The sequence below is a fragment of the Anguilla anguilla genome, chromosome 4 (assembly GCF_013347855.1).
Source record: "Anguilla anguilla isolate fAngAng1 chromosome 4, fAngAng1.pri, whole genome shotgun sequence".
NCBI lineage: Eukaryota > Metazoa > Chordata > Actinopteri > Anguilliformes > Anguillidae > Anguilla > Anguilla anguilla.
This window is the reverse complement of record NC_049204.1, coordinates 3,039,838-3,066,886: the sequence shown is the minus strand read 5'-3', so window position 1 is coordinate 3,066,886 and position 27,049 is coordinate 3,039,838. Positions and strand designations below refer to the sequence as shown.

The 27,049-nt window shown below is 47.7% G+C and overlaps 1 protein-coding gene across 1 annotated transcript; it reads right to left on the bottom strand.

Moving 5' to 3' along the window:
- Positions 1–264: 264 nt before the first annotated feature.
- rexo1 (REX1, RNA exonuclease 1 homolog) lies at positions 265–18,127 on the bottom strand. Its single transcript, XM_035415610.1, has 16 exons — positions 17,752–18,127; positions 13,757–16,119; positions 12,999–13,100; positions 10,920–11,151; positions 9,838–9,995; positions 9,054–9,191; positions 8,614–8,737; positions 8,104–8,229; positions 7,270–7,407; positions 6,661–6,774; positions 6,108–6,181; positions 5,197–5,307; positions 4,895–5,010; positions 3,985–4,123; positions 3,400–3,520; positions 265–2,706 (listed from the first exon to the last, which is right to left on the bottom strand). Exons 1-16 carry the CDS (start codon positions 17,936–17,938, stop codon positions 2,618–2,620), a joined length of 4,332 nt encoding a protein of 1,443 aa, XP_035271501.1. The 5' UTR covers positions 17,939–18,127; the 3' UTR covers positions 265–2,617.
- Positions 18,128–27,049: the final 8,922 nt, after the last annotated feature.

Here is a 27,049-nt window from a genome sequence, read left to right as displayed (position 1 = left end):
AACAATTGTTGAAAAGTAGTGTTGTGAACATTTTCCTCTTTTTTTACACGCTCAGACACCGTAGCACATACAGAAACTAACAAAGAAAAGACGATTTAAACTAAATACCATGGCCGAGTAGTAGGAAGAAAGCAGTTAGAACATGCACACGTACCTGCGCGCGCACACACACCCACAAAGTAGCGAGATCATACGGCTGTGAGAATATTTAGAATCTTTAAAACTCCATCATTCATTACCACCGAAAAAACAACACTTTAGAAATGCTATTCTCCATTTCCGTTTTTAATAGAAAAACGAAACAAAAATATAAGAGAAAATAAAACATACAAAAAAGAAAAAACTTATTACAGCATATTTACATAGTGAGCGTTTGTCATCATTAGTGTGACTATTTTACAATGGACTTTACAGGTTACTCGGGAACATTTATTAAATACAAATCATACACCTGCCTTTATTGAACATCAAAATGAAACGGCATAAATGTCGTTACTCGTAGGAGGAAGGAGTCGCCTGCACCTGTAAAAATGAAGGACTAGACTTGCTCTACTAATAATGAGGGCAACTCATTACTGTGCAATTCACGAGACGGAGGGACGCTGACAAGCGGTAGAAGACCGGGACCTAGGCAACGCCCCAACGCCCCGTACAGATCCAAGTCACACCGCAGTGTTCAGCTGAAAAACCCGCGATATCACCTCTGTAAGACAGGCCATCGCAGGAATCCCCCGTGTGTCTGTGGCCGCATATTCTGCTACAGTTTCGGTGTCACTTCGCGCGTAAGCTAACAAATATATTCTGCCTAGAAAAAGCACTGCACTTCTGATAACAGGCCTTAATGTGATTAAACCATTAAAATGAAGAATCGACAAGTGCTGCAAACAAACAAGACCGACACGTCGGTCGGAGTTTCCTCCTACAAGTGTTTTTACTAAACTGAAACAAAGATAAAAAGACTTCGATATGCCTCCTCAGATGCTACGGTATATTGGGCCATGGGAATTAATGCAGGCTTATTAAGAATATTCAAGTGAGGCGGTCATACCCCATCCCCAGTGACGGCGAGGTTTTCCCTAGTGCAACATGGGTAAAACACTTCGATCAAGTATTCAGCAGCAATACCCTGGCACGCGACGTCAGACATAACATTGGGTGTTCGACGTCATTCACTGGTCTCCAGAGAACGGCACAATGAAAAACGCTGAAAAAACCCACAATAACCACTGTTCAAGTCTTGTCCAATGCTCAACTCCTCAATACCAACACGTCTATGTATTACCGAACCCCTTTTCATCATAATTAAACCGATTAAAACCAAGAATTCTCATCCGTGTCCGTCGAACACAGATGGTAATTATATCTGTAAGAATGCGGGGAGAAAATAATCATCAGCAGCCGTAATCACGGGGAATGCCAGACATAAGTCGCACCCGCGACACCTGCTGGGGTTTGTCTATATGGCTAAGGAGGAAATAATACTGTAGAACCGCTTTCTATCATGATCTAGACCAGACGGAAAAGTATGTGATTTAAAGGAGTATTAACTCTTAGGGGGGAAAAAAAGGGTTCTTTGGCATGTCTCCATAGGGGAACCCTCTATGGTAGATATGAAAAGTGCAAAAGCTCCCAGATTGGACCATCTTGCGTGACAAAGAACCCTTGAGCTAGACCGGGGGTTCCACTATGGAGACGCAGAGCAGCCTTTTGGAACACTTTCTTCAGAGAGTGTAGTAACACCCAAAATACTGTTGAGAGACCCTCGCACCAAAGGGATACAGGGGTCTTAACAAACAAACAAACATACAAACAAAACAACAGAAATGCTCTGGCATAGTTTCGCCATGTTGTGGCTGTGCATTTGAGACCGGAGGCACATCACCATGGCCCATCTGCCTCACAGAGACCCACGCTGACTGAGAAACTAAGAGAAACAGGCACCAATAACAACGCTGAAGATAAAAAAAAAATTATAACAATAATGATGATAATCCTAATAATAAACAGAGCGGAAAAAGCACTCTTTCATCCAAGCCCTCCTTAAACAGAAGCCTACAGTGATTGGCCACACCAGGTCACATGACATGGGTCAAGTGGGATCACAGGCGTGACTGGAACGGCCCGGGATTGGTCAGCAGCCTGATGGGACGCATTTTCTCTCTCATCCACTCTCTCGCTCCCCCTCTCACACACTCTCTCTCTCTCTTATTCGTTCCCTCTCTCACACTCTCTCTCACCCTCTCACTCGTTCCCTCTCTCGCACTCTCCCTCGCACTCTCTCTCTCTCACTCGCTCTTACTCTCTCGCTCTCAATCGTTCCTTCTTGCTTTCTCACCCTTTCACTCACTCCCTCTTTCATGCTCTCTCACTCATTCCCTCCCTCTCTCTCAGTCCCTGCCCACCTCTCTCTCCCCATGTCACCGTCATGGTTCCACTCGGGTGAAACTCAAGTGCTGTGGCAGGGCGTGGCAGACTGAGCCCGGCAGGCCACGCCTCCCAGCCCCGCTAGGCCACGCCTCCCGGCCCCGCTCGGCCACACTGCGCTCTCTTTCCGTCTCTCTGCACTGGTACAGGAGGAGAGGTGGGAGGGGGGGGCGGAGCTTAGGGGGCACTGAGGTCATCTCTTGACCTTGGTGTCTTCCCGGATTTTCCACATCATCAGCTGCATGCAGGCGCTCGCATCCTCACTAGAGTCATGCCCCTCCACTGCAGGAGGAGAGGAGGGGGGGTCGAGGAGAGGAGAGGGAAAAGAGAAGGGGAGAGGAGGAGAGAAGAGAGGAGAGGAGGGGAAGGCAGCGGGGAGGAGAGGGAAGGAGAGAAGGGAAGAGGAGGAGAGAGGAGAGGATATGAGAAGAGATGGTCACAGTCTCAGTGCGTCAGAGTGAGCTCAGTGTGTCAGGGCTCAGTGTGTCAGAGTGAGCTCAGTGCGTCAGGGCTCAGTGTGTCAGAGTGAGCTCAGTGTGTCAGGGCTCAGTGTGTCAGTGAGCTCAGTGTGTCAGAGTGAGCTCAGTGTGTCAGAGTGAGCTCAGTGTGTAAAAGTGAGCTCAGTGTGTCAGGGCTCAGTGTGTCAGAGTGAGCTCAGTGCGTCACAGTGAGCTCAGTGCGTCAGGGTGAGCTCAGTGTGTCAGAGTGAGCTCAGTGCGTCAGAGTGAGCTCCTCACGTCAGAGTGAGCTCAGTGTGTCAGAGTGAGCTCAGTGTGTCAGAGCTCAGTGTGTCAGGGCTCAGTGTGTCAGTGTGAGCTCAGTGTGTCACAGTGAGCTCAGTGTGTCAGAGTGAGCTCAGTGCGTCAGTGAGCTCAGTGCGTCAGTGAGCTCAGTGTGTCAGAGTGAGCTCAGTGTGTCAGAGTGAGCTCAGTGTGTCAGAGTGAGCTCAGTGCGTCAGTGAGCTCAGTGCCTCACCGTTGTCCTGTATGATGCGTTTGAGGTAGTCGGCCATAAGGTTGCGCAGGGCTCTCTTATAGGGCAGGCCCAGGCGATGGGGGAAGACGATAGCCGTGTCCACCACTGTGCTGTGGATGAGCTGAGGAAGAGGGGGATCCAGGGAGAGGGAGAGAGAGATAAGAACAGGGAGAGAGAGAGAGAGTATGGGGGGGGGGGGGGGCTTTAGGGCAGACTTCAGGTTGGTTTACTTTCAGACCAGGAACATTTTCAGCACGCATACCTGCTACAGGTATATCAGAATTGCAGTTGTGTTGGGTTTGAATTTAAAAAGAAGACCTGAGAATAATATGCCGATACTGTAGAGAACATGGACTCCCAGCTTTGCTGCTCTGCTCTTTGAAGTTCAAAGTTCAAACTCTTATTGGCAGTTTGTAATTAATACACCAGAATTCTTTGTAGAAAGGCTTACACATTTATTCAAATAATCGTTTGACCCAACTGGCATCACCCCACAGTTTGGACCGTGTCCATAAAATCGGGCAGGTGTCCAGGTGCAGGTGCTGCTCCCCCCCCCCCAGGGTCAATGCCTAACTGACTGCTTACCTTTAGTGCAAAGAGGTCGCTCTCCAGGCTGTGACCAATCAGGATGGAGTCTGCGCTGAACATGCTCAGCAGCACGGCCTGCACGTCCCGCAGGGTGATGGTAGCGCCCTCCAGATCCTCCTCCGTTACGCCAGAGAATCTGCAGACGTTTACATCGCAGGCGTTTAGCAGACGCTCTTATCCATGGTAAATGGTAAATGGTAAATGGACTGCATTTATATAGCGCTTTTATCCAAAGCGCTTTACAATTGATGCCTCTCATTCGCCAGAGCAGTTAGGGGTTAGGGGTTAGGTGTCTTGCTCAAGGACACTTCAACATGCCCAGGGCGGGGTTTGAACCGGCAACCCTCCGACTGCCAGACAAGCGGTCTTACCTCCTGAGCTATGTCGCCCCCCGACATCCAGAGCGACGTACACTACTTTTACACAGCATTTACATTGTATCCATTTATACAGCTGGATATATACTGAAGCAGTGCAGGTTAAGTACCTTGCTCAAGGGTACAACAGCAGTGTCCTATCCAGGAATCGAACCTATGACCTTTCGGTTACAAGCCCAGTTCCTTACCCACTGTGCTACATTGCCGCCCCAGACACACACACACACATGTGCACATACACACACACACACACGCACACACACACGCGCACACACACGCGCATACACACGCGCACACACACGCGCACACACACGCGCACAGACACGCGCACACACACAGACACAGACACGCACAAAGACGCACACAGACAAAGATATAAATGAGATGTTAAATGTTGAAGTTAAACGTAAACTCCGCATGTTAAAATCTTGGTCAACACCTCCAGTCTGGTTTTCCCCACAGGTTTCTACCACACTGCTCATATTCACATTCTTCCAGAGTCCTGTAGAGAGGACACAGAGACAACGTACCGCGTGTTGTAATCCACCACCTTGCTCTCAGGCTTGACAAAGGTGTCGTAAATGACCTTGAGCTCAGAGTTGATCACCGTCACCCTGGTCAGCTCCAGACCCTGCTTTGTGTAGCACTGGAGTGAGGGAGAGCGAGAGGGAGAGAGGGAGAGAGAGAGAGACCAGGGTCACACGCATATCTGAAAGACCTGCAGTACATGCAGAAAGACACTTGACTGTACCATCGGTGTACAGACTGTAATTACTGTTAAAAAAACGCTGATTTTAGGGCGAGTGTTTCCACTCTAAAAGGACTCACGGACCATTTCACAATCGAGGGCGTAGACGCCAGCGTCTCCGTCGAGGGGGAGGGGCTTTTCGAAGGTCGTCACGTAGCTGTCCAGGGCCTCCTTACGACCGTCCTGCACGTGTTGCTGTGAGACAGGAGACAGACAGTTTCCCTTCAGGATTCATAATTACTGCTGCTGCGCTCACATGACTACACTAAGCTCTGAAATAATAATAACGATTATAAATAATACTTTTTTTAAAATTAAAAACACCATTCATGTTTCCAGTGTGCTTCCAAATGTTCTAAGTGCTATCCAAATAAAATTTAAATAATACTACAGAGAAAGAAGAAGAATGTAACAAGTTAGCCGAAATAAACTTGAAATAAATGAGCACAGAAATATTGGTGAGCGGAAAATGCTCATGTCTGCTTATTTACAAAATTGTGCTTACAATTTTTCAGAAAATTACAGTATTAATTTGTTCATTTGCCCCCTCACACGGAAATGAGGACATAAAGAAATAAAACATAGTCACGGACCTACAGTGACTGTAATACACTGAGCGCAACACTGCCCCCTACTGTGTGATTACAGTACTTACAACAGTGGCTCCCAACCCTGTTCCTGGAGCTCTACTGTCCTGTAGGTTTTCACTTCAGCTTGAATTTGGCACATCTGATTCTACTAATTAGCAGCTCATTCAGATCAGAATGAGGTGTGTTTTGTTCGGGGTTGGAGTGAAAACCTACAGGACGGTAGATCTCCAGGAACAGGGTTGGGAACCACTGCTTTAAAAGTTTCCAATTTTCTCTTGGATAAGAAATGACCACTGGATTCATCTTCAGGGTCAGGGTCAATTATATTTCAATTCAGTCAATTCAGGAAATCAACTGAAATTCAATGAAGCAGGGCAGGTGTGTGGACACAGGCGAGTGGATTACCTTAGCAACCTGGCAACCCGGAGAACCCACTGCTCCAGAACAGCAGTTGTACTGAGTCTCCCAGCCCCCTGAAACTGAGAACACAGAACACTACATTACCATCCACACTACATTACCATCTCCCACTGCATTACCATCCACACTACATTACCATCTCCCACTGCATTACCATCCACACTGCATTACTATCCACACTGCATTACCATCTCCCACTGCATTACCATCCACACTGCATTACCATCCATATTGCACTACCATCCACACTCGATCACGATCCACACTGCTTTACCATTTACACAGCATTATCATCTACCTCTGCATTACCATCTACCACTGCATTACCATCCACACTACATTACCATCTCCCACTGCATTACCATCCATACTGCATTACCATCCACACTGCATTACTATCCACACTGCATTACCATCCACACTGCATTACCATCCATACTGTATTACCATCTACCATACAACTGAAATTAACTGAACTGAACCAGACTAAACCAGATGGAACCAAACTGAACCGGACGGAACCGGATGAGAGACTCACCTTTGTACCGACGCAGGCGGCCCCAGTGATGGCTGCACTCCTCCTTCCTCACACAGTTCCCGTTGGGCGAGACCTTGTACTCGGCCCCGCAGCGACAGCACACCTTGTTGAACGCTGGGGAGAAGGGCGGGGGGGGGGGGGGGTCAGTAGGGAAGAGCCAAACTTCTCTACAGTACACACCAAGGCTGCCAAACCCAGTTCCGGGAGATCTACCATCCTGCAGGTCTTCATTTCAACCTGGCGCACCTGATTTGACTAATTAGCTCAATGGGAACTCTAGCTGTTGAGTGAGGTGTGGCTTTGTTAGGGTTGTAATGAAAACACACAGGACAGTAGATCCTTAGGAACAGGGTTCGGCAGCCCTGCTCTAGCTGTTGAGTGAGGTGTGGCACTGTTAGGGTTGTAATGAAAACCCACAGGACAGTAGATCCTTAGGAACAGGGTTCGGCAGCCCTGCTCTAGCTGTTGAATGAGGTGTGCTTTGTTAGGGTTGGAGTGAAAACCGACAGGACGATAGATCTCTAGGAACAGGGTTGGGCAGCCCTGACACACAGGAAACCCCCCAATGAACCCAGACGAAAAAAGACAAGGGTGCGCAAACAGACTCACGGTCGAAGTTCTTCTTCTCCGGGACGTTGTGGACCACAGCCCGGCCCGGACGGTCGGGGTGCGGTCGGGGGTAGCTGTGCTCCTGCAGCTGCTCCTCGGTCATCACGTACTCCTTCAGCTTCCTGTACAAGCTGGCTCCTGCAAACACGCGCGCCGCCGTTAGCGCACAGCTCGGCTAGCAGGCCCTTCTGCACTACGGCCTTACAGCACTGGGCTAATGCACCAGACTGTATCCCTGCACACAGCCACTAATGAGTGCCTCTTATCCATAAGCCACACCATTACACACCGCTATTCAAAGCCCTTATGCATTAACACCACCGATCACTGGATTAAAGGCAGTCAAATCCAGTTTGAGTTGGGGAAACCATATTTAATATTTCCATATTTACTTGGATGTTTGAGGTAGCAGTGGATAGCACTGTGGCCTCATGGCAAGAAGGTCCCGGGTTCGAATCCCGGACGGGGGCCTTTCTGAGTGGACTCAGCATGTTCCTCCGATACTCCGGTTTCCTCCCACAGTCCAAAGACATGCAGGTAGCCTAACTGGAGACTCTAAATGGCCCCTAGGTATGAGTGTGTGAGTGAATGGGGTGTGCGCCCTGCGATAGATTGGCCGCCTGGTCCAGGGGTGTATTCCTGCCTCTCGCCCCTATGCATGCTGGGATAGGCTCCAGCACCCCCCCTGCAACCATGCCCAGGATAAGAGAGTATGGCTAATGGATGGACGTACAGTAGTTGTACCATGCCCCTGATGGCCGTCGTCTGTAGGGTCCACTCTCTGACCTACACAGAGCAGCAGCGAATGAACGGCAGCCAGCGCGTGTCACTCACCGGTGAGGTCCTCCTCCTTCTGCCTGCCCGCTCGGTTGATGGTGAAGCTCGTCTTGGCCGCTAGACGCCCCCCAAGAACCTCCTCGTGTGATTGGGCCTTCCTACTGGTGCTCACCGCAGGGCTCTCTGTGATGGGGGGTGGGGACATTAGCATAATGTGTTAGCGTAACGTACTGGCCGTGGGTGAGGCTCTGTGTTAGCGTAACGTGTTAGCGTAACGTACCGGCGACGAGCGAGGCTCTGTGTTAGCGTAACGTACCGGCGACGGGTGAGGCGTTGTGTGTTAGCGTAACGTGTTAGCGTAACGTACTGGCAGCGAGCGAGGCTCTGTGTTAGCGTAACGTGTTAGCGTAACGTACCGGCGACGAGCGAGGCTCTGTGTTAGCGTAACGTGTTAGCGTAACGTACTGGTGGTGGGTGAGGCATTGTGTGTTAGCGTAACGTGCTAGCGTAACGTACTGGTGGCGGGTGAGGCGTTGTGTGTTAGCGTAACGTGTTAGCGTAACGTACTGGCGGCCGGCGAGGCGTTGGAGCCGCTCTTGCTGCGCAGCTTCTTCAGCGTGTTGACCGCCACGTTCAGGTAGATGTTCCTGCTGCTGCTGCGGTCGTACACCACCTTCTCCTCCTGCAGGGCCTTCAGAGACACAACGCACCGCCTCAACCTCCACGCACGCTGAAGTTGTCAGGAAGACTTCAGCCCCACTTACAAACTTCAGCAAATGGGGTGACGGTAATGGTCTTGTCACAGGTTTGATTCCCGGGTAGGAACGCTGCATTACCCTTGAGCAAGGTACTTAACCTGCATTGCTACAGTATATATACCCAGCTGTATAGAAGGATGCAATGTATATGCTATGTAGAATGTTGTGTAAGTCGCTCTGGATAAGAGCGTCTGCAAAATCCCGTTTTTTTGTATCTGAGCAACCTCAACGCCCAGACCGCGCCCTTACCGTCTCGAAGGCGGCCTCTTCGGAGGGGCAGAATTTGAGGCACTCGTCGATGAAGATGTTGAGGTACCGCTGGCGCACGTTAGTGGGCACCTTGGCGCCGAATTCGCTGGGAATGATTGGCCGCTTCATAGTAGAGCTCTGCGAGCAAAGCAGGGAGACATGGGGGAAGAGATCACAGCCAATCAGGAAATGGTCAGAAGTCAATCAGGAAATGGACACAGCCGATCAGGAAATGGACACAGCCGATCAGGAAATGGCCACAGCCAATCAGGAAATGGTCACAGCCAATCAGGAAATAGCCACAGTAACTTGAATCACTGTGATTGGCTGTACAGAAAAAGCAGTACAGGGCCAAATGCATACAGTGCCCTTCAAAGCAGAGAAGGCTGTATAAAATAAACAATACTGGCAATGAGCCATACTATGTGCTCAATAATTGCTTCTCTGTACAATTGCACAGAGAAGCAGTGATTTCACTGTCCCTAAAGGTTTAAAATATTCAAAAACTGTATTTGTTCCAAGTCTGATCTGAGCAGAACTTTTAAATATGTAGCCACTCAGATAATCTGTGAATTGACTAAATGCCCATAAGGGTTTGAAGAGTTGGTTTGAATAGAACAGTTATCTAGCTAAATCGTTATACCACTTTGTGAAACAGGACCCAGAACTGACGAACAGGGGTGCATTTTCTGGGACTGCCACTGGCTGCACATGCGCGTGCTCACGTGCACGCTGACGTGCACATGCTCACGTGGACGTGCTCACGTGCACGGCCGAGCCCCACCTTCATGGTGGGCATGTGAGCCACTCTCTTCTGCGCCACGGTGGACGTGGTCTTGGAGAGGATCCCGGTGAACGTGTGCGCCTTGACGGACGGCTGGGAGGAGACCGCGCGGCTGGGCGGGGTCACCTGACCGCCGGCCTGCGTCGCGTCGGCGCCACCTGCAGGCACACAGGAGCACTACGTCAGCTAAAGCGGCTCAAACTGCTCTTTCATGAAAAGACATTTACATGGTGAAGCACGGGAACCAGCTCAGGCACTGCCAAAGGCTGGAAGGGAGGAAGGACAGACAGATGGACAGACAGAAAGGCAGTGCCCCCATTCAAATCATCTTTCAGTGACTTTTTCAGGTAAAACATATTGTCAAAGACTTATTTTGACGCAACAATCAGGGCTACGTTAAGCTACCTGCAGCCGCGTTATAGACACACACCTTTAAGACATTAGATTCAAAATGTTTTGTGTCCACGAATAATGGGCGCACGTCACTCATTAATGATATTTCAGTGTGATGAGTAAACCAGTGAGCTATCACCACGGTTAGCACTGTCAGCACACCGACATTTGGGGTAGCATCAAACAGGAAGCACAGCATGTCGCCTTTCTTCTCATGTCGCCAGTCTGCCCTCTTCAAGAATTCTAAGGACCACGGAACACTTGATCACCTTCCAACACCCTCACATAATAATTTAAATATTACATTACATTACAGGCATTTGGCAGACGCTCTTATCCAGAGCGACGTACAACAAAGTGTATAACCATAACCAGGAACAAGTATGACGAAACCCCTAGAGAGAAGTACCGGTCCAAGTATCTTTTTTTTTTTTTCTTTTTTCAGGATTTTAAAGTATTTTCTAGGACAGTGGTAACCAACCCTGTTCCTGGAGATCTACTGTCCTGTAGGTTTGCACTCCAACCCTAAACAAAGCCACACCTCATTCAACAGCTAGAGATCCTGTTGAGCTGCTAAGTAGTAGAGTCAGGTGTGCCAAATTAGGGCTGGAGTGACTACCTACAGGACTGTAGATCTCCAGATACAGGGGCTGGTCACCACCGTCCCAGGACCTGGAAAAGGGTCGTACCGGATTTCAGGGCAGGAGCTGATTGGGTGGGGCGGTGCGCCACCCTCTTCCTCTCCCCGGGGAAGCTGGAAGTGGGCGTGGTCACAGCGGCGGCGGTGGCGGCGGCCTTCTTCTGGACCGCGGCGGCCAGCTGCGCAGCCTGCTGCTGCGCGATCTGCATGCGCTGGTAGCAGATCTCCTGCGCAGTCGGGCGACGGTACGGTCGCACCACCGGCTTCGGGGGGGCGTCGGCCTGAAAGACGAGGGGGGGGGGCGCAGGGGGAGGGGGGGTAAACATTCACCGAAACATTCCTCAAATTCGGCCCCACTCACTCCCGCTCGAACAGGCTTCGTCCAAAAAAACGCTAAAGTCGCCTTCTTAACGTCACCACATCTATAGAGCACGGGCTGCAACATTAGAAAACACTCCCAGCCAATCAGAGCTCACTTCAGATCAGCAAAGTGGCGTCGGAGGGAAGAGAGAACAAGACTGCGAGGCTCTCACATTGCAAAGTTGGCAGAAGTAGAATTTTGTTTTGGCCCTTCTCATTGACTGTTGTTCTCCTGTACATTGATGTGTTATGTTGTGTGTGTTAATGATTTTTTTTAATACCTTGTATATCGATGATTTACATTCTGTAACTGAATTTAAATGGCTCGAGGTGAACACAAACGGGCACTTTTAAAGGTACGTCAACCGTCGTCTGCGTCTTGCTGCCATCTAGTGGTGAAACAATGTCCTGGCTTTACCTTGTTGCAGCTCCTCATTGGCTGAGCAGAGTGCAAGACAATGCCATGACTTCAGCTGCCTGCTCATAGCAATCAGAGGCCACCTGAATAGACTGAAGCTACCAGTCTGCGAAAAACAGTTCTGCAGTTCTTCTACAGTCATGTGACAATACATCTGAAATTCTGTTGCATATATCCCAAAATTCTACATTAAATCCAACGATCATCTAAAATATCAAAAGGATGTACGACTTTATCCTACATTCAACTGGTATAAATAATTTAGAAACAGACAAACTGTAATGATTCGGAAGACGACGGCCATTTAAGTGCAACCCACTGAACAGTAATTGTACTTTTGCAATGTATGTGGACATGCACTGTGAAACACTAAGCCTGTGGTAGGCACATAATTTGACAAAGGGCTGTGCAAAATGTCATAAGTGAATTCCTTTATCACATAATAACCACTCAGCACCACAATGAAGCCTTTTAATGCTCTGAGGAGAGGCTCACCAGCTGACCGCCTATCTCTGCAATTACTCTGTAGCATTTGTTTCAGTGAGGAACGAGGTAGCCTGGACCTTTTCCTCCACGTTCAAGTTAACCAAACAGAACATGCAGAATGACGGGAGAATTTCCACCTAATTAATGAACGATCTCAACCGGCCAATTTTCCCACAGTGTCTGCTCCCCCAGACATCATCATCAGACTATTCCTGGCAAATGTGTGCAGACATGAGGGAAGAACCACTGGCATTTGCAAAAACTGCACCCCACCCCCCCTCCCCCATCTGCCGGGGCTAACACAAAACGTTCTCACAATGCCACTGGAATGTTTTGTCAACGTGACAACATTGCCACAACATGGCAGCAACACTGTGAGAACATTCTGTGTTAGCTGGGGGCTGTCCTGCACGGACAGACATCGTGTTTTGAGTCAGAGATTTTCTCTTCATGGCCAAATGCGCAAGTGTACAAACAGCTTCCCTGTCTACAGCAACACTCCGGTGGTACGTGCTCAATTAAGATTGGCTTCCCTTTTTAAGATGTTCTGACTCTTGTGTATATACCGGTGTGCATGTGTGTGTGTGTATATACACATGTATGCATCCAGGCCCAGCCAGTCACCTTGAACAAGTATCTGTTAAGCAAAGTAATAAACCTGTGAGTATTTCTTTAACCATTTGTTCCAAGTCATTTACATGACCCGCAAACACGCATGTGGTCAAACACAGTGACACGCAGGGCTGAATGTTTCAGAGAAGTTGGCGGTGGTAGCGGCAGCGACCGGACCGTGAAGCGACGCGTGTGTGACGCATCACAAGCAGCGCACTTCCTGCCATTCACACAGCATCGCCCCACACTCACATTTCCTTTGGCCATGAAATGCGAGACTCTCTTCTTCTGCCCAGGGAAGAGTGTGGTCAAAGCGCCCTCTGTGCCAGGGTCCTCCTCCGTCTCTTTAGGGGCCTGGGAGGGGGAAAGGAGAGAAGGAAATAAAGGAAGAGAGGGAAGGAAAGAGGAGAAGAAAGAGAGGAAAGGAAAGAGGAGAAGAAAGAGAGGGAAGCAAAGAGGTGAAGATGTGTAAGAATACACAAGAATGTACATCTTGACAGCTGGGGACCAGGTGGTAAAAACCAATAGAAATACACCATAAAAACCAAGTTGAAAATTTAAAAAAAAATCTATTAACTATTTTTTATCGGGGTCTATGACTATTGGCATGGGAAACAAAGCATCTTATGGGCACAATATTACACAAACTACATTCACGGCAAGTACCCTCACACCCATCCAAACACCAGTCTGAAATTTAAGACAGGCAAACAATTGCATGCGAGGCACTGGGAGAATGACATCCATGGTGTTTTTTTTTTTTTTTTTTTTTACTTTTTAAATCCGATTTTAAAAATGCAGTAACTCATGAGAGAACTACAAATGGGAAAAGTCCAAGGTCACTATCAGGTTAAACTTCATTAGCAGGCTTACATTAAAAGGACCTACATGCACCGTCTGGAACCAACACTCATTCTGATAGCACAGAATCCCTGCGATCAGTAAGCGGACTACAGCGGCTCACTCCAGGTTCTCGCGGTACAGATCCACGGTAGAGTCAACCAAGGTACCTGCTTGGCCTGCCTCCCCTTGTCTTCAGTCTTCACATCTTTGGACTCGTTGAAGATGCGCAGGCACTCCTCCATGGGGTCTTCCTCGTAGTCCAGGTCCACCTGCAGGTGACTGTAGTCCGCATCGGCGTCGTCCCCGTAGTCGTCATAGGCGACGCCGTTGTCGTCGTCGTCGTTGTCGTCCGAGGACGACGGAGTCAACTCCTTCCTCCTGCTCTTCGCGAAGTTTCCCCTGCGGAAAGCGGCCGCCGACTTCCTCACGACCGTCCCCTGCCTGTCGTCATCCCCTTCATCATCATCATCATCGTCTTCCTCCTCCTCCTCCTCCTCCGCCTCTTTCTCCTCCGCGCTCTCATCCCCGAACAGGTCCACGTGAGTCAGAGACCTCTGCTTCTTCTCCACCTTTTTGGCTTTGCCCTCAGCGGCGCCGCTGGCGCCGCCCTTCCCCCGGCGGTCCTTACCGCCATCGGGCCTGTCCTGGCGCTTCTTGCCCTTCTCCCCGGCTCCGCTCTCCAGCTTCCCGTTCTCCAGCGGCCTGGGTTTGGCGCTCTCTTTCCCGTCGCGCTTGTCCGAAGACTTGACCTTCTTGAGGGAACTTCCGCCTCCTCCTCCCCCTTTCTCCCTCTGCCCGGATCCGGAATCTCCTTTCCGCTTCTCCGTCCTCCCGCCTTTAGAGTCCTTCTTGGAGTCGCTCCTCGCCTTCTTCGCCTCCTTGCTGCTGTTCTTGTCCACGCCCTTCTCCTCCGCCCTGTTCTTCTCCTTCGCCCTGTTCTTCTCCTCCGTTTTCCTCCCCTCGGTCTTGCCGTGCTTCTTGGTCTCCTCTTTGCCGGGCTTCTTGGACGAGTCCGTCTTTTTCCCGTCCCCTCCCTTCTCCTTGTGACCGCCGCTCTTTCTGGAAGCTTCGCCGCTCGCTTTCTTCAGGCCGCTCTGGGCCGTGGTCTTTTTAGCCGCGGTTCGGTCGTCGAGCGAGCCGGGTCCGGAGCCGTCGGAGGCTCCCGAGTCGTCCCGCGAACGACCCTCCTCGTCCCCGATCTCCGAGGCCCGCCGCTCCTTCGCCGCGCCCTCTCCTCCTTTCCGAAAACCGCCGTCCCCTAACCCGGCGGCGGCCTTCTTCCGCTGCAGGCGGCTGATGGAGGTGGGCCGGTACTCCGTCCCAGAGCTCTCGTCGTCCGACTCGGAGAAGCTGGCGGTGTACTTCTGCGAGTCGCCCGCCGCGGGCGCCCCCGCCTGCCGTTTGGGCTTCTTAAAAGTCGGCACGTACCCTTCCTCGGTCGCGGTCTGCTTGCCCCCAGCGCCCGAGGACAGCAGCCTCTTTCTGCCCCCCGCCCCGGCGTTTCCCGCCGCCGCCGCCGCACCCTTGGATCCCTTGCTCCCGGGCCGGGACGAGTAGTTGGAAAGGGGGTCGTACTCGAGGTCGGTGCACGGTTTGGAGTTGTCCAGCGTGTACTTGTGCCTGGATGAGGAGGAGAGGTACGAAGTTGGGGCGGGGACGGGCGGAGGGCTGGACGGGGGAGTGGGCGAACGGGGAGTCCGCGCGGGCGGGGCCGACTTTTTGACGGTCGTCTTGGTGACGGCGGTGGGCACGTACTCCAGGGAGCTGGCGGACGGGCCCTGGCCGTCGCAGTCCAGGGTGTACTTGCTGGAGCGCGGGGTGGGGTTGTAGTCGGCGGGCTGGGACATCTGGTAGCTCCCCGGGTCGTACTCCAGTGGGGACGTGGCGATGGGCAGCTTGGGCCTCTTGGTGACGGCGACGGCGCTGGGGTCGTACTCCTGGGGGGGCACGGCGACGGGCAGCTTGGGCCTCTTGGTGACGGCGCTGGCAGTGGGGTTGTACTCCTGGGGGGGCACGGCGACGGGCAGCTTGGGCCTCTTGGTGACGGCGACGGCGCTGGGGTCGTACTCCTGGGGGGGCGTGGCGACGGGCAGCTTGGGCCTCTTGGCGACGCCGCTGGCGGTGGGGTTGTACTCCTGGGGGGACGTGGCGACGGGCAGCTTGGGCCTCTTGGTGACGGCGACGGCGCTGGGGTCGTACTCCTGTGGGGGCGTGGCGACAGGCAGCTTGGGCCTTTTGCCGACGCCGCTGGCGGTGGGGTTGTACTCCTGGGGGGGCACGGCGACGGGCAGCTTGGGCCTCTTGGCGACGACGCTGGCGGTGGGGTCGTACTCTTGGTCCCCGATGCGCGACAGCCTCTTCTGCTCTCGCTCCACCTCGTTGCGCACGGCCTCAATGGCCCTGTTGACCCGTTCCAGCTCCAGGGCGCCCTGGTCCAAGGGAGCCGGGTTCGACAGGTCTGACGCGGGTTCCCCATTCCTCGTCTCTCCCGGTCTCACCACCTCCGGGTTGCAGGGGTCATAGGCTAGCTCTAGAAACAGCAATAAAACAGCATTTGCTTTCAAGTTTCGTACTTTCCCTTTTTTTTTACTTGACATAGTCAATACAAAACAGTGAATGGGTAAATGTATCGCACAGAAACACTACAGAGAGGGGCACTTTTTTTTTTTGTTTAAAGTTGAAAAAACCCTATTACATGCATAAACACAGAAACGCTGTACACTGGACTCCTGTTGACGTATTCCCCAATTTGAGTCAAAGTGATGAATGGGTTTTTCTTTTGGAAATATACATCTTTGAAGTAAACTTGTCCCAGAAGCTACATGTATAGGTTTCAGGACTCCATTTTTGGAATCTGTGCCACTGCATGTTTTTTGGGAGGTCTGGTCTACACCTGGCCCTGAGGAATAAGTCCCAACGATGTAAGAGCTGCATTTCAAACCGCTGCTCACTGACACACGAAAACGGGCGTGTCACACTTGTGTAAAATCACTCTCTACAGTCAAGTAAGACCTGAATTGGAACGAAGACAAAAAAAAGACTTCAAGGATAATTACATCAGAGATCTGTTTTATTTCCTTTTTCGTTTTAGCTGTAAACAGGCCTACTTCATAATAAATCATTTTAATCCATGCCGTCATTTCAACACTTCTGAAATAATATAATTTAGAAGAAAAAACTGGTAGAAAACGTCTTGGTGCTCCCCTGACGTTTGAAAAGTACTTTCTACATTTGGCCCTGCCCAAATAGTAACATCAGAGTACCTCTTCGGAGGTCACGGCGACTTTGAGTAGATGCCAATCAAGACATCCAACCCAAAATTGTTGCCGCCCACAAATTCACCCGATTAATTACGACTGAACACTGCTGGCACCTGATTGGCTAGATTGGTTTCAGCCCAACGTTTTACGAACCGGTGAAACATGGTGGCCTGTTCATAAACTCTTATATTCCACAACCCACTGAACTACGTTTCGAAAAACATTTTGAGATTAGAAATAGGATGTTATCGCTGAATCTGGATTTATTTGATCTGCAAAGCCTAGATTGACCGGTTTATCCGATTTTCATGAGCCAGGTGCAGCTACGCTGTGCAAATTCTTGTGCATATCGAATACTTTATGAAAACGAAATGGACACACTTACTCCACCCACCCAGGACACATTTTTCAAAATTGCGTAGTTCGGCGGAATCAGGCTGAAACAGTGACTGAAATGACTCCTTAAAGCTCCAACTGACATTCTGGCATCTAAAATTTAAAGGCAGTGTTAAAGGATCAATTCACGGCTGGCCTTAGAAATGCAGGACCTGGAACTGATCGTAAACAGAGGTGGACCAAGACTGCGAATAAAAACAATCCATCAGTACTTTGAGTCCAAACGGTGTCACTACTTTTATTAGCTGCAAGTAACTCACAAATCTCACTGCAACCATGAGCGATTCTGAAACAACGGTCGCATTAGTTAAAGCGTCTTATATCGCAAGCGAAATATTTTTACAGTAAATAAGACCTTGCACACATCCATCAAAGTAGTTAGCTAGCTATTGTTTATTCCCCAAGATTGCAGAAAACTAAACTACCAATAAAAATAGGTCAACGAACGCTGCAAACGGGCATTGAGACGCAGGGAACACACACATGAACTTTAAAGGAAAAATCACCATTTTGTTTTGAGCAAGACTCTTTGGATTTCCGGTTACTGTTTGCGCTACAAGACGCCCGTCTGAGTTTGCTGTGCCTGAAGTGACAGTAGGGTCTGTTGCACACATCTCCGTCTGTCCTCCCATTACGGTTTTCGGCATAAAACGGGCAGTCAATCCCACGGAAAAACCCGGTGGATCTCAGCATCCTCCACGCCGGACACTTTCATAACCGCTGAAACAAAAAGTGAAAGATGCGAGAACTACGTGTTCTATCAGTAACCCGGTTTGAAATAGTTCCGAGGAGCTTTCGTCTACCCTTTTCTACACGTACGACAACAATAACAAGCGTCCCAGCGTCGCCATGTTTCAGATGGGAGGTAAAGAAAAAAAAGTAGCTGACGGCCCCAGCTGTCGCAAATTATGACGTAATTAGGTACCCAGACTAGATGCCTGTTCCAAGTACGTTATCAAAATTTCGCCTATATTAAACTACGGACTCCGTTGGCGAAATAAACGATTACAACGGTGTTGTAATGTAGAGTAGAACATTCTAGTGTTTTCACACAATTTAAGATTTGGCGGTATAGCCTTGACATCATCGAGTAGGAGCTCAGTCAAAAAGAAAACGTTGGAAACTAGGCTACTTATTGCTGTAATAGCAGAATTGAAATGCTTATTTCCTTTGAAATGGGCCTCAGCTCTACGGAGTACATTTGTATTGAAAATATGCATTGTCTGGAAGCACTGTGTGCAGTTTTGGTCTATTTGACGGAACTTCAGCATGTCATTGTTGTCATATGACCATTGCGCGCATTGGAGCAGTGTTGTTGAATTACTATGGCAATGCACTGATTGTCTGTGTGTGATGGAAATTGAACAGATAAGGAAATCTGACAGCTGCTCAAGTAACCTTTACCAAAAACTATTCTCAAAGTTTCCAAAAGTAGTGATGACACAGGCTACGGGTTAGAAAGGGAACCAAGCGTGTACAGGTAGCTAGGGTGGTAGAATGACAAATGAAGCCACATTTTGAAGTTTTTATTGGACAGAGGTTTACACCAAGATCAAATCGTAGACATCTGCCACAATACTTACTCCATTCAAGCCCTTTTGGGGGCCATTGGTCTGTCCACAAGCAACATTTGGTCACAATTTTTACAAGTAAATTAGCTCTTTCCTTCAGTTCCAAGAGTTAGATTGCTAGTGATTAAGCTGGCGGTGGATGTTGGGTCGTCATATAGGTTTCAAACATTACATTTAAATCCATTTAAAATGTATTCACTTCAGTGAGCCAAGTGTCCATTTCCTTTCCATAGATGGTCACAAATTTGTCTAAAGTACATTGAAATCATTACATTACAGGCATTTAGCAGACGCCATTACCCAGAGCAACGTACAACATTTTACATAGCATTGCATCCATTTATACAGCTGGATATATACTGAAGCAATGCAGGTTAAGTACCTTGCACAAGGGTACAACAGCAGTGTCCTGCCCAGGAATCGAGCCTTTCGGTTACAAGACCAGCTCCTTATCCATTATACTACACTGCCGCCCTAGTGGCACGGATAACCGTGATAAGGAAATGTAAAAGTTGCACAGCAAAATGCAGGGCCACAAGTCTCCCCCCCCCCCCCCCCCCAAACAACCAGGAAGTGCAGCAACAGCACCAGTCTACCAGTCTGAAATGCTAGCCTTCTGCTCTCCCAGAACATGGAATCCTTGGAGCTCTTGGAACATCTCTGGTGTCCTTCTACAATATTCCACACATCTGAGTGGATTTGGGTCTAGCATCAGTGCTATGGACAGAAGGGATTCTTGAAAGATTAAAATCTGCAGGAAAGAAATTCTTTAATATGGGGCAAAAATAAAGGTATACAATTGCTCAACAGCATTAAACACTTCACTCACCTTGTTTATGGGCATCCAGGCAATCATTATGGAACCACCACAAACCCTTCACCACTAAAACATTTCAAAATCATTGAATCAGCCTTAAGAATTCATAAGATTAAATGGCTTCTCAACACTGCTATTTGTAATGGATGTCAGGTTCAAACAGGGCGCATTTTCAAATACCATGCGTTTCAGCACCAGTGATTATTCTCAGCAGTTGATTGGTTAAAAAAAAAAAAAAAAAGTCTGCACACTTCCGTCAAGGCCTTGATTGGCTGCTGATTGAAAGACACTGAAAAACTGGACTGATGTTAGGAAACCTCTGCTCTATAGAACAGGGAGACATGACGACCAATAACTTGCCCCATCATAAACCAAATAATGATTCACCATTGCCCAATTATGATCACAACTTCAGTTACATTAGTACTCGTTCAAATGTCCTCCTTTTACAGTTGGTGTCCACTAACGGCCAACATGATCCCTTTACGTTGGGTGCCAACATGACAAGAGTTCGGAATTGGATACATGCTGAAAATTTAACGCATTTCCAGAAGAAATTACAGAAATTTCTATTTAACAGTTCCCAACTTCGCTATTGGAAACCTCATTTAAGTGATGTTACGTTACATTTCCATGTGTCAACTGTTTGGGCTTCACTAATCTTATTAGGATGTCCCAAACCATTAAGGCAATGTAGAACGTGCATTAACAGAAATAAAAACCTCGAACGCATGGCGTCCATAGTCATTTTGGCAGTGCATAAAGGTTCCCGTTTTGTAAGACCATTTTAATTCCACTCATGGACATAATGCAGATTTCTTGTTAGTGGCTACAGTTAAAACTGACCGCGTTTGTCCAGGCTACAAATGTCCGTCGTGACGCCCAGAACGAATTAAATTAAGACCAATACAAAACGGTGTATTTGGAAAGGAGCAGATTACATACAAGCAAATTACGTGCGGTCCAGCGCCAACTTCAATTTAAAGCAATTCCGCAACAGCCTATGAGTTTAGCCTACCGTTTGAATGATCAGAGAAAACACTGCAGATTGTTCGCGGTTTCTTAATTCTTACCCCAAAAAGAGGATGCTGAATATTGAAGGCAAGTGAGATTCCGGCATGACACGTGGCCAAACCCGTAGAGCCGATGTAGCCTCGGGCATTCTGGAATAGGTGCGTTCGTTTGCCGCCATACTTCGAAGTAGCCTAGACTAGACGTGGCCCTATAGCAATTAAACTACCTAGTAGTTAGTTACAAAACACTATAGCAGCTTAGTTCGTTACTGCAGATCAGTGGATTCGCACAATCGTTGTAGTTAAGCTAATTCAACTTATAACACGGCATGTTTTCTATGCTCTTTTGATGTTTCCCCCCCCCGAAACCCACGAATTAAAACGGTTCCGAATTTGTAGCTACCAGCCTATTTGCATTTACAAATGGCCTTATGGATTATCTGGAATAACAAACTATTAAAATCGACATCACCGCAAATTCGAACCATTATTGGCTGTTGGAGCATTTGGAAAAGCGACCACACATTCATCTCGATGTCGAAGAAAAAGCAGCCTGACTCGTGCTTTTTTATCAGTTAATACAATCACTTACACGTGCGGCAGGTTATCAGATTAATAATCAAAAGCTGAAGTCCCCGGCTGTTCATAAATAAAGTGAAAGAGGAAAAACACTGGCCAGGCCTCAACCCCACATTTGTACACGGATATAAAGGATATAAACAGTAAATAAATCATAATAATTCTTCGACTCAGGAATTGAATGAAAAATAAATAGAGCCAAATACACTTGTGATAATGTTAATAGTCAAATCAGCGTCTGAATTCAACACACGTTTTACTTAATTCTGTCGAGTCACGGGATGTGCTGGTCATCAGTTCATTGCACATTAAACTCATCTCCGATTCCCACGTGGTTTCTTGCATCGGAGTTGGGACTGTCATCTCCCTTACAGTCATCTTATTCACAAAAGAGTAGGGTCAGAGGCAGAGGTCGAAAGTCCAGGGGCCTGTATCATAAAATTAGATTACCAAATTAGCTGGATGACTGCACTGAGTAAATCCCGGAACAGCTCTTTTTACTTCAGTCCATGTTCCAGATTTGGGAGAGTTCTGGGTTTTACTCAATGCAGTTATCCAGCTACATCAGTATGCTTCATGATACTGGTTCCTATAGGGATCAGAAAGTAGAACTCCTGCCACATGTTTCTTCCACCCATTAACCGGGCCAGCTGATTTCGCTGATTAGTTTTACCTCCTGGTTGAAGGATTGTGCTAATGAGCAAATACAGGTGATTGGAAAAAAAATCCTTTTACTTTTTGAACCTGGATTTTACACCTCTGGTCAGGGGCACATGAACCAAAAGTACTTGGGGCTTATATCAGGAATGTCCACCATCTAAGGCAGGGGTGCACAACTCTGTGTTAAAAAGCTATAAGCCTGACCATTTTGGCTAGAAAGAAGGTAACAAACCAGATCTCCATGATCTCTGCACAGAGAGAACTCTCTGTCTCAGTACTATTGGTATTATATTAGTATATTATGGCTGGACGTAACCCTGAGATTGAACCTCTTCACTTGTAAATACTCTGTGTATTTATTGACAATATTCACATGCAAGTTCAATGGGAAGAAACTGAGAAATGCTTGAACCACCTCAACCGAATAATTGTCTCTCCTTGCTGAAGCCCTCGGTGGAGAATGAAAGTTAGGAGTACTACAGAACTGTGACAGGAAGGGACCGGGTTGCTAGACTGGGGGATTGTAGGGGATTTTGAAAAAACTCAGAGAGGAATTTTCTGAATATGAAAGTATGAGTCAGTGATTGATGGGAAATTTTAAAAGGAGGTATGGGTGATGGTTTTGAACATTTGTACAGAGTTAAAACAAACCTTTTAAAAAAAGGAACAAGAACTACATTAGTATATTGTAGTGGCATGCCCACAAAAGGCGTAGGGTTTGAATGGCAAGAGGATGTGGATGAGGTTTTGTTTTTGTGTGGCTGTGTCTGGCCATAGGTACTTCTTTTAAGCCTAACTCGAAACACAGGTTATTAGAGGGCAAACAGATTACTTTCATCATACAGTCGTGCCATTCACCTCATTTAATTGCTTATGTGTATCGATTTATTGGTGTTCAGTCAGGTTTATGAGATTAACCTGCATCATGGATTTTATTTCCTGGAGGAGCTTCCCGGAGTCCTTTTTGATTTGTGCCAACTTTCCAGCAGCTATACAAGCTTTTAAACAACAGAGGGAGCAAAACACCACATTAAGTTCCGGCTTGTCTCGGTTTTGTCGCGTTCATCAGAGAAATCCTCTCGGCTCAGTCACATTCTACAGTATTATTGCGTGCGGTGCAATTTATTGGTGTGGAAATAAAATGGCCGAATAACAAAGCTCACCCACTGCTGAGAATGGGTGATGTCACCAGAGACCAGGCAACATGGGACCAGAGCAGAGTCAAATCTTTATTGTAAATAGCCTACTTTAACCTTTCAGACAGCAGTAAAATTCGTACAGACGACTGAGGTGAACTGAAAAGAAACACCCAAATTCACCATCAATATTCTGAATTCATTTCTCCCTTCGTTCGATTGTCCGTTCCGTCAATATATTTAGAACAGAAATTCTCCGGCAGAAGTGCGTGCAGTTAGTCTTAACGGCTAAACGCGTCCACATTTCAAACGTTTATTTGTCACGCGGGGCAAGTTTCGGCTTTGCACGCGCACGCGGAAAAACGCAGGTATGACGCTCCAGACTGCCGTGGATCCGCGACGAAGCCCCTGAGGCTGCAGGTTGCACTGGGTTGCATCAGCCTGCCGTTTCAGCAAAACGGCTCAGTAGCTCCAATTCAAAAGGACACGTTCAGCAAGATTTTTTACAACTCCACTGTACCAGTACCAAGTACAAAAAGCAGAAATTCTTCTCCCTCCCCCCTCCCGCCTTCTTTCAGAGGTTTGCCAGGCCTTGATTGGAGGAAGATTTACTCTTTGCTGTGCACATTTAATCAAACTATATTGCAAGCTATACTTAAATAGACACTGGCAACCAACCAATCACAAGCACGTAACCATGCTGAGGCAAAGGCGAGAAAAAAATGGCACGTTTATTTGAACTGGCAGGAAGGCGCGATGAAGTTCAGTGAAGACACCTGTTGACTCCGGAAACACCGGGAACAACCACAGGAAGGGCACGTTTTTTTTTGGGGGGGGGGGGGGGGGGGGCACACAAACACCAAGGGGTTTCAAAAAGAACGACACGTCAAGAGGCAGATGGGTGTGTTTTTGAAGAATTTTTATTAAATTTGTTTTTTAGAAAAAAGGAAAAAAAAAAAAACAATACAAAATTCTGCAACAGTCTTATGAAATTTAGCTGAGTGAACTGCCATCAGTCCAAAAGGTAAAGTTAAAGTGCTTGTTCTAAGTCATTGCCTTTAGAAAGTTTCATTTTCCAAAATTCTGCCCCACAGGAGCATCGGGGCTGACAGTGCTTGGGGAGGAAAAAAAGAGAGGGGGAGGGCAGGAGCTGACCCCACCCTCTCTAAAAAGAATGGCCTTTAGACTGTCGGGTATCACAGGCAGAATTCACATTAAATTAATGAAAAAAAAAAAAAAAAAAACTATATTCCTCCCCTCCAGTTCAATTGCTTACACAACACCAGTGCTCTTCAAATCATTCCAGTGGACTTCCTGGATGATCTAGGACTAGTGCACTGGGGCAACCTTTAAAAGGGGCCAACTGAGATTCTCAGCTCAGGGATGCAACACACAAAAAGAAAATGTTAACCAAAGGCTTGTCAAGTTTTGGGATTTTTCCTTTAGCCAGAGTGGACCCTTCCCTACTTTTCCCCGATACCTAACGCTAACACCGTTGACAGTGCTGTGTGGCAGGAAAGCACAGATGTCTGGTATAGATCATATAATTTTCACAAATTAACTGGCCTGTTCCCACAACATTGGCCAAAAAAAAAAAAAAAAAAAAAACCTGATTGGTAAAGGGAAGATGTGCCACTTCTGTGGCTTCTAGCCATCTTTTTACTTGCCGCACCACTAAGAACCCCAGTGGATGCACACCTGGGCCAGGTGAGGTAAAATTGGGGGGTGGGGGAAAAAAAAAAAAACTTAATGAACTTAAAATGAAATAGTATTTTCAAAACCAAAGACCACCCAAACCCCTCTTGTGCCTTGATTCTGTGTAGCTTCAGTTTTGAAAAAAAAAATTTTTTTTTTTTTTTTTTTTGAGAACAAGTTTTAGTTTCCCCAAACACAGGGAGAGGAAACTACTGCATATGTAATTCAAGTAAGTCTTACTATAAGACATAAAAACCCACAAAAGACGCATCTGCAGAAAGATTACAATCGGCGTCCTGTCACCATCGTGAAGACGGACCGGTGAGAAGGACGCCGTTCGTTTTTCTCCTCCGAGTACGCACATACAGGATGCGTGAGAACGGTGCCGTTGGAAATCACCTTCCCGATTACGGTTCACGAATCACGCTGGCGTCCACGCAGCAAGACGTACTCTGAAACAAGCCTAGCCTACCAGATGCTCAATCGTATAATAAAACAGCCCACATTCTTCTTTGGCAATAGGTTGAGACCCTCTTCTAATCTCTTGGGAGGCACGTTTTGCCAGAGAAAAAGAAACTGTCCAAACCTTTACTTGCCCAGAATAATAAAAACACACGCACTAGCTTTTATTCCTCCTTGGCATTTGTCCAGCTAGCGCAACATTATCATTAAAAAAATTTAAAAAAACCACTTGCTCAGTTTCTCTCTCTCTCCCTCTCATAGTCTCAACATATCACTTTCACAACCACATGGACACAATTCAAGAATGCAAACATATTTAAAAAAAAAAAAAAAGAAATTAAATCTTTTAAGATAAAATCGAAGGAAACATCCGGTGTTCCCCTTGAACAGCACCTGCGCTCTACAATGAAGATTTTTAAATAAAAGCTCCATACAGTCATACAGTGGCACAGTCAGAATTGGAGTTACCCACAAACATAAAAAGTAAACTTTTTTTTTTTTTTTACTTTTCTTTAAAAAGATGACTTCTTTCATATTCAAACGGCTACATTTTCCTTGGAAGACAAGTTTTTTTTTTCTTTGTTTTTGTGGAATGTTTTTCTATTTTTTTTCCTTTTTTTTTATATAGGATGAACAATTCCCCCGTTTCACAGTTTGCTTTGTCAAACAGTTTTTTCCCCCCCCCAGCTTCCTCAAATGAATGCGGTTGCAAATTCTAGCAACAATGTCTGTTTATATAGCTTCTGCAAAATGTGCAGCACAGGAAAGGGCAGTATAAATTAACCTTCATGGTCGGGAAGAATCCCCCAGCCCAGTTAGCCTTGAGACTCAATTATGACTAAACGTCACACGTCACAGAATTATTATGATTTGGCCAAATGCCACGATTTGGTCTCGCCTCACCACAGACTGGAATGTTTTGAGTTCCACATCAAAAATGAGAACATCAAGCTCCAGCCAATCACAAATCTTGAAAGTTGCACCAATCCTGCCAAATCACTACAGGGGCTGGCAACAGTCAAATTGCCGACGATGTCATTCGTACCAGCAAAGGAGGGGGCGGGGCTTCAGATAATAAACCCACCCCTCGTTTTAGTCTGGTTAACGGAAGAGAAAAAAAAAAAAAAATGTACGACAGGAAGCAAAATGTACAAACGGAGGCGTTGGACACCTGTTAAGATGATGATTCACACTCAAACACCAGAGTCTTGGGTGGATCTTAACGCTGGGACAGAAACTTACATTTTTTTACAAATTAAAACAAAAACAACAAACACTAGAGATTGGCTTTTTTTTTTGTCCGATTTTTGCTAAATATTTGAATATTTACCAAAACAAGGCGAAGGAGGACCAAAAAAGTGCCAAAGCCCTGCTGGGCTGGAAAGGGAAAGCCATTCTAATCTTAATTTAAAAAAATATTCAACGAAATGTAAAATAATGTGCAGCTCCAGGGGCTTAGGACAGAGCCCAAATGCCCAAATGCCTAAATGCCTCCCCCCCCCCCCCCCCAGCGGTGAGAACGGCTGGCTCCGATTACAGGACACACATGCAGGTCAGTTTCCTTTCACCCCGTTTGGTTTTCGATACCCGACCGGCCGCCCCCCTCCCTCTCCCCCCCCCCGGAACTGTCTCTAGCTTTGAATTCCAAGGCTGCAAGGCACCTACGCCCCCGGCCCCCTTTTGTTGCCGGGACGACGCACGCGGGCACCCAGGTGAGACGACAGGAACTTCCCGAGCCTCCAGTTCCCCCACATAAAGCCGTCAAGGTAAGGGAGGCGGGCTCAATCCAAATATGGAGCTGCCCAGCAATGCGATTGGCTGGGGTGGTCGTTCACATTGACTTTAAGACCATCCCATTGGGTAATGGGAAC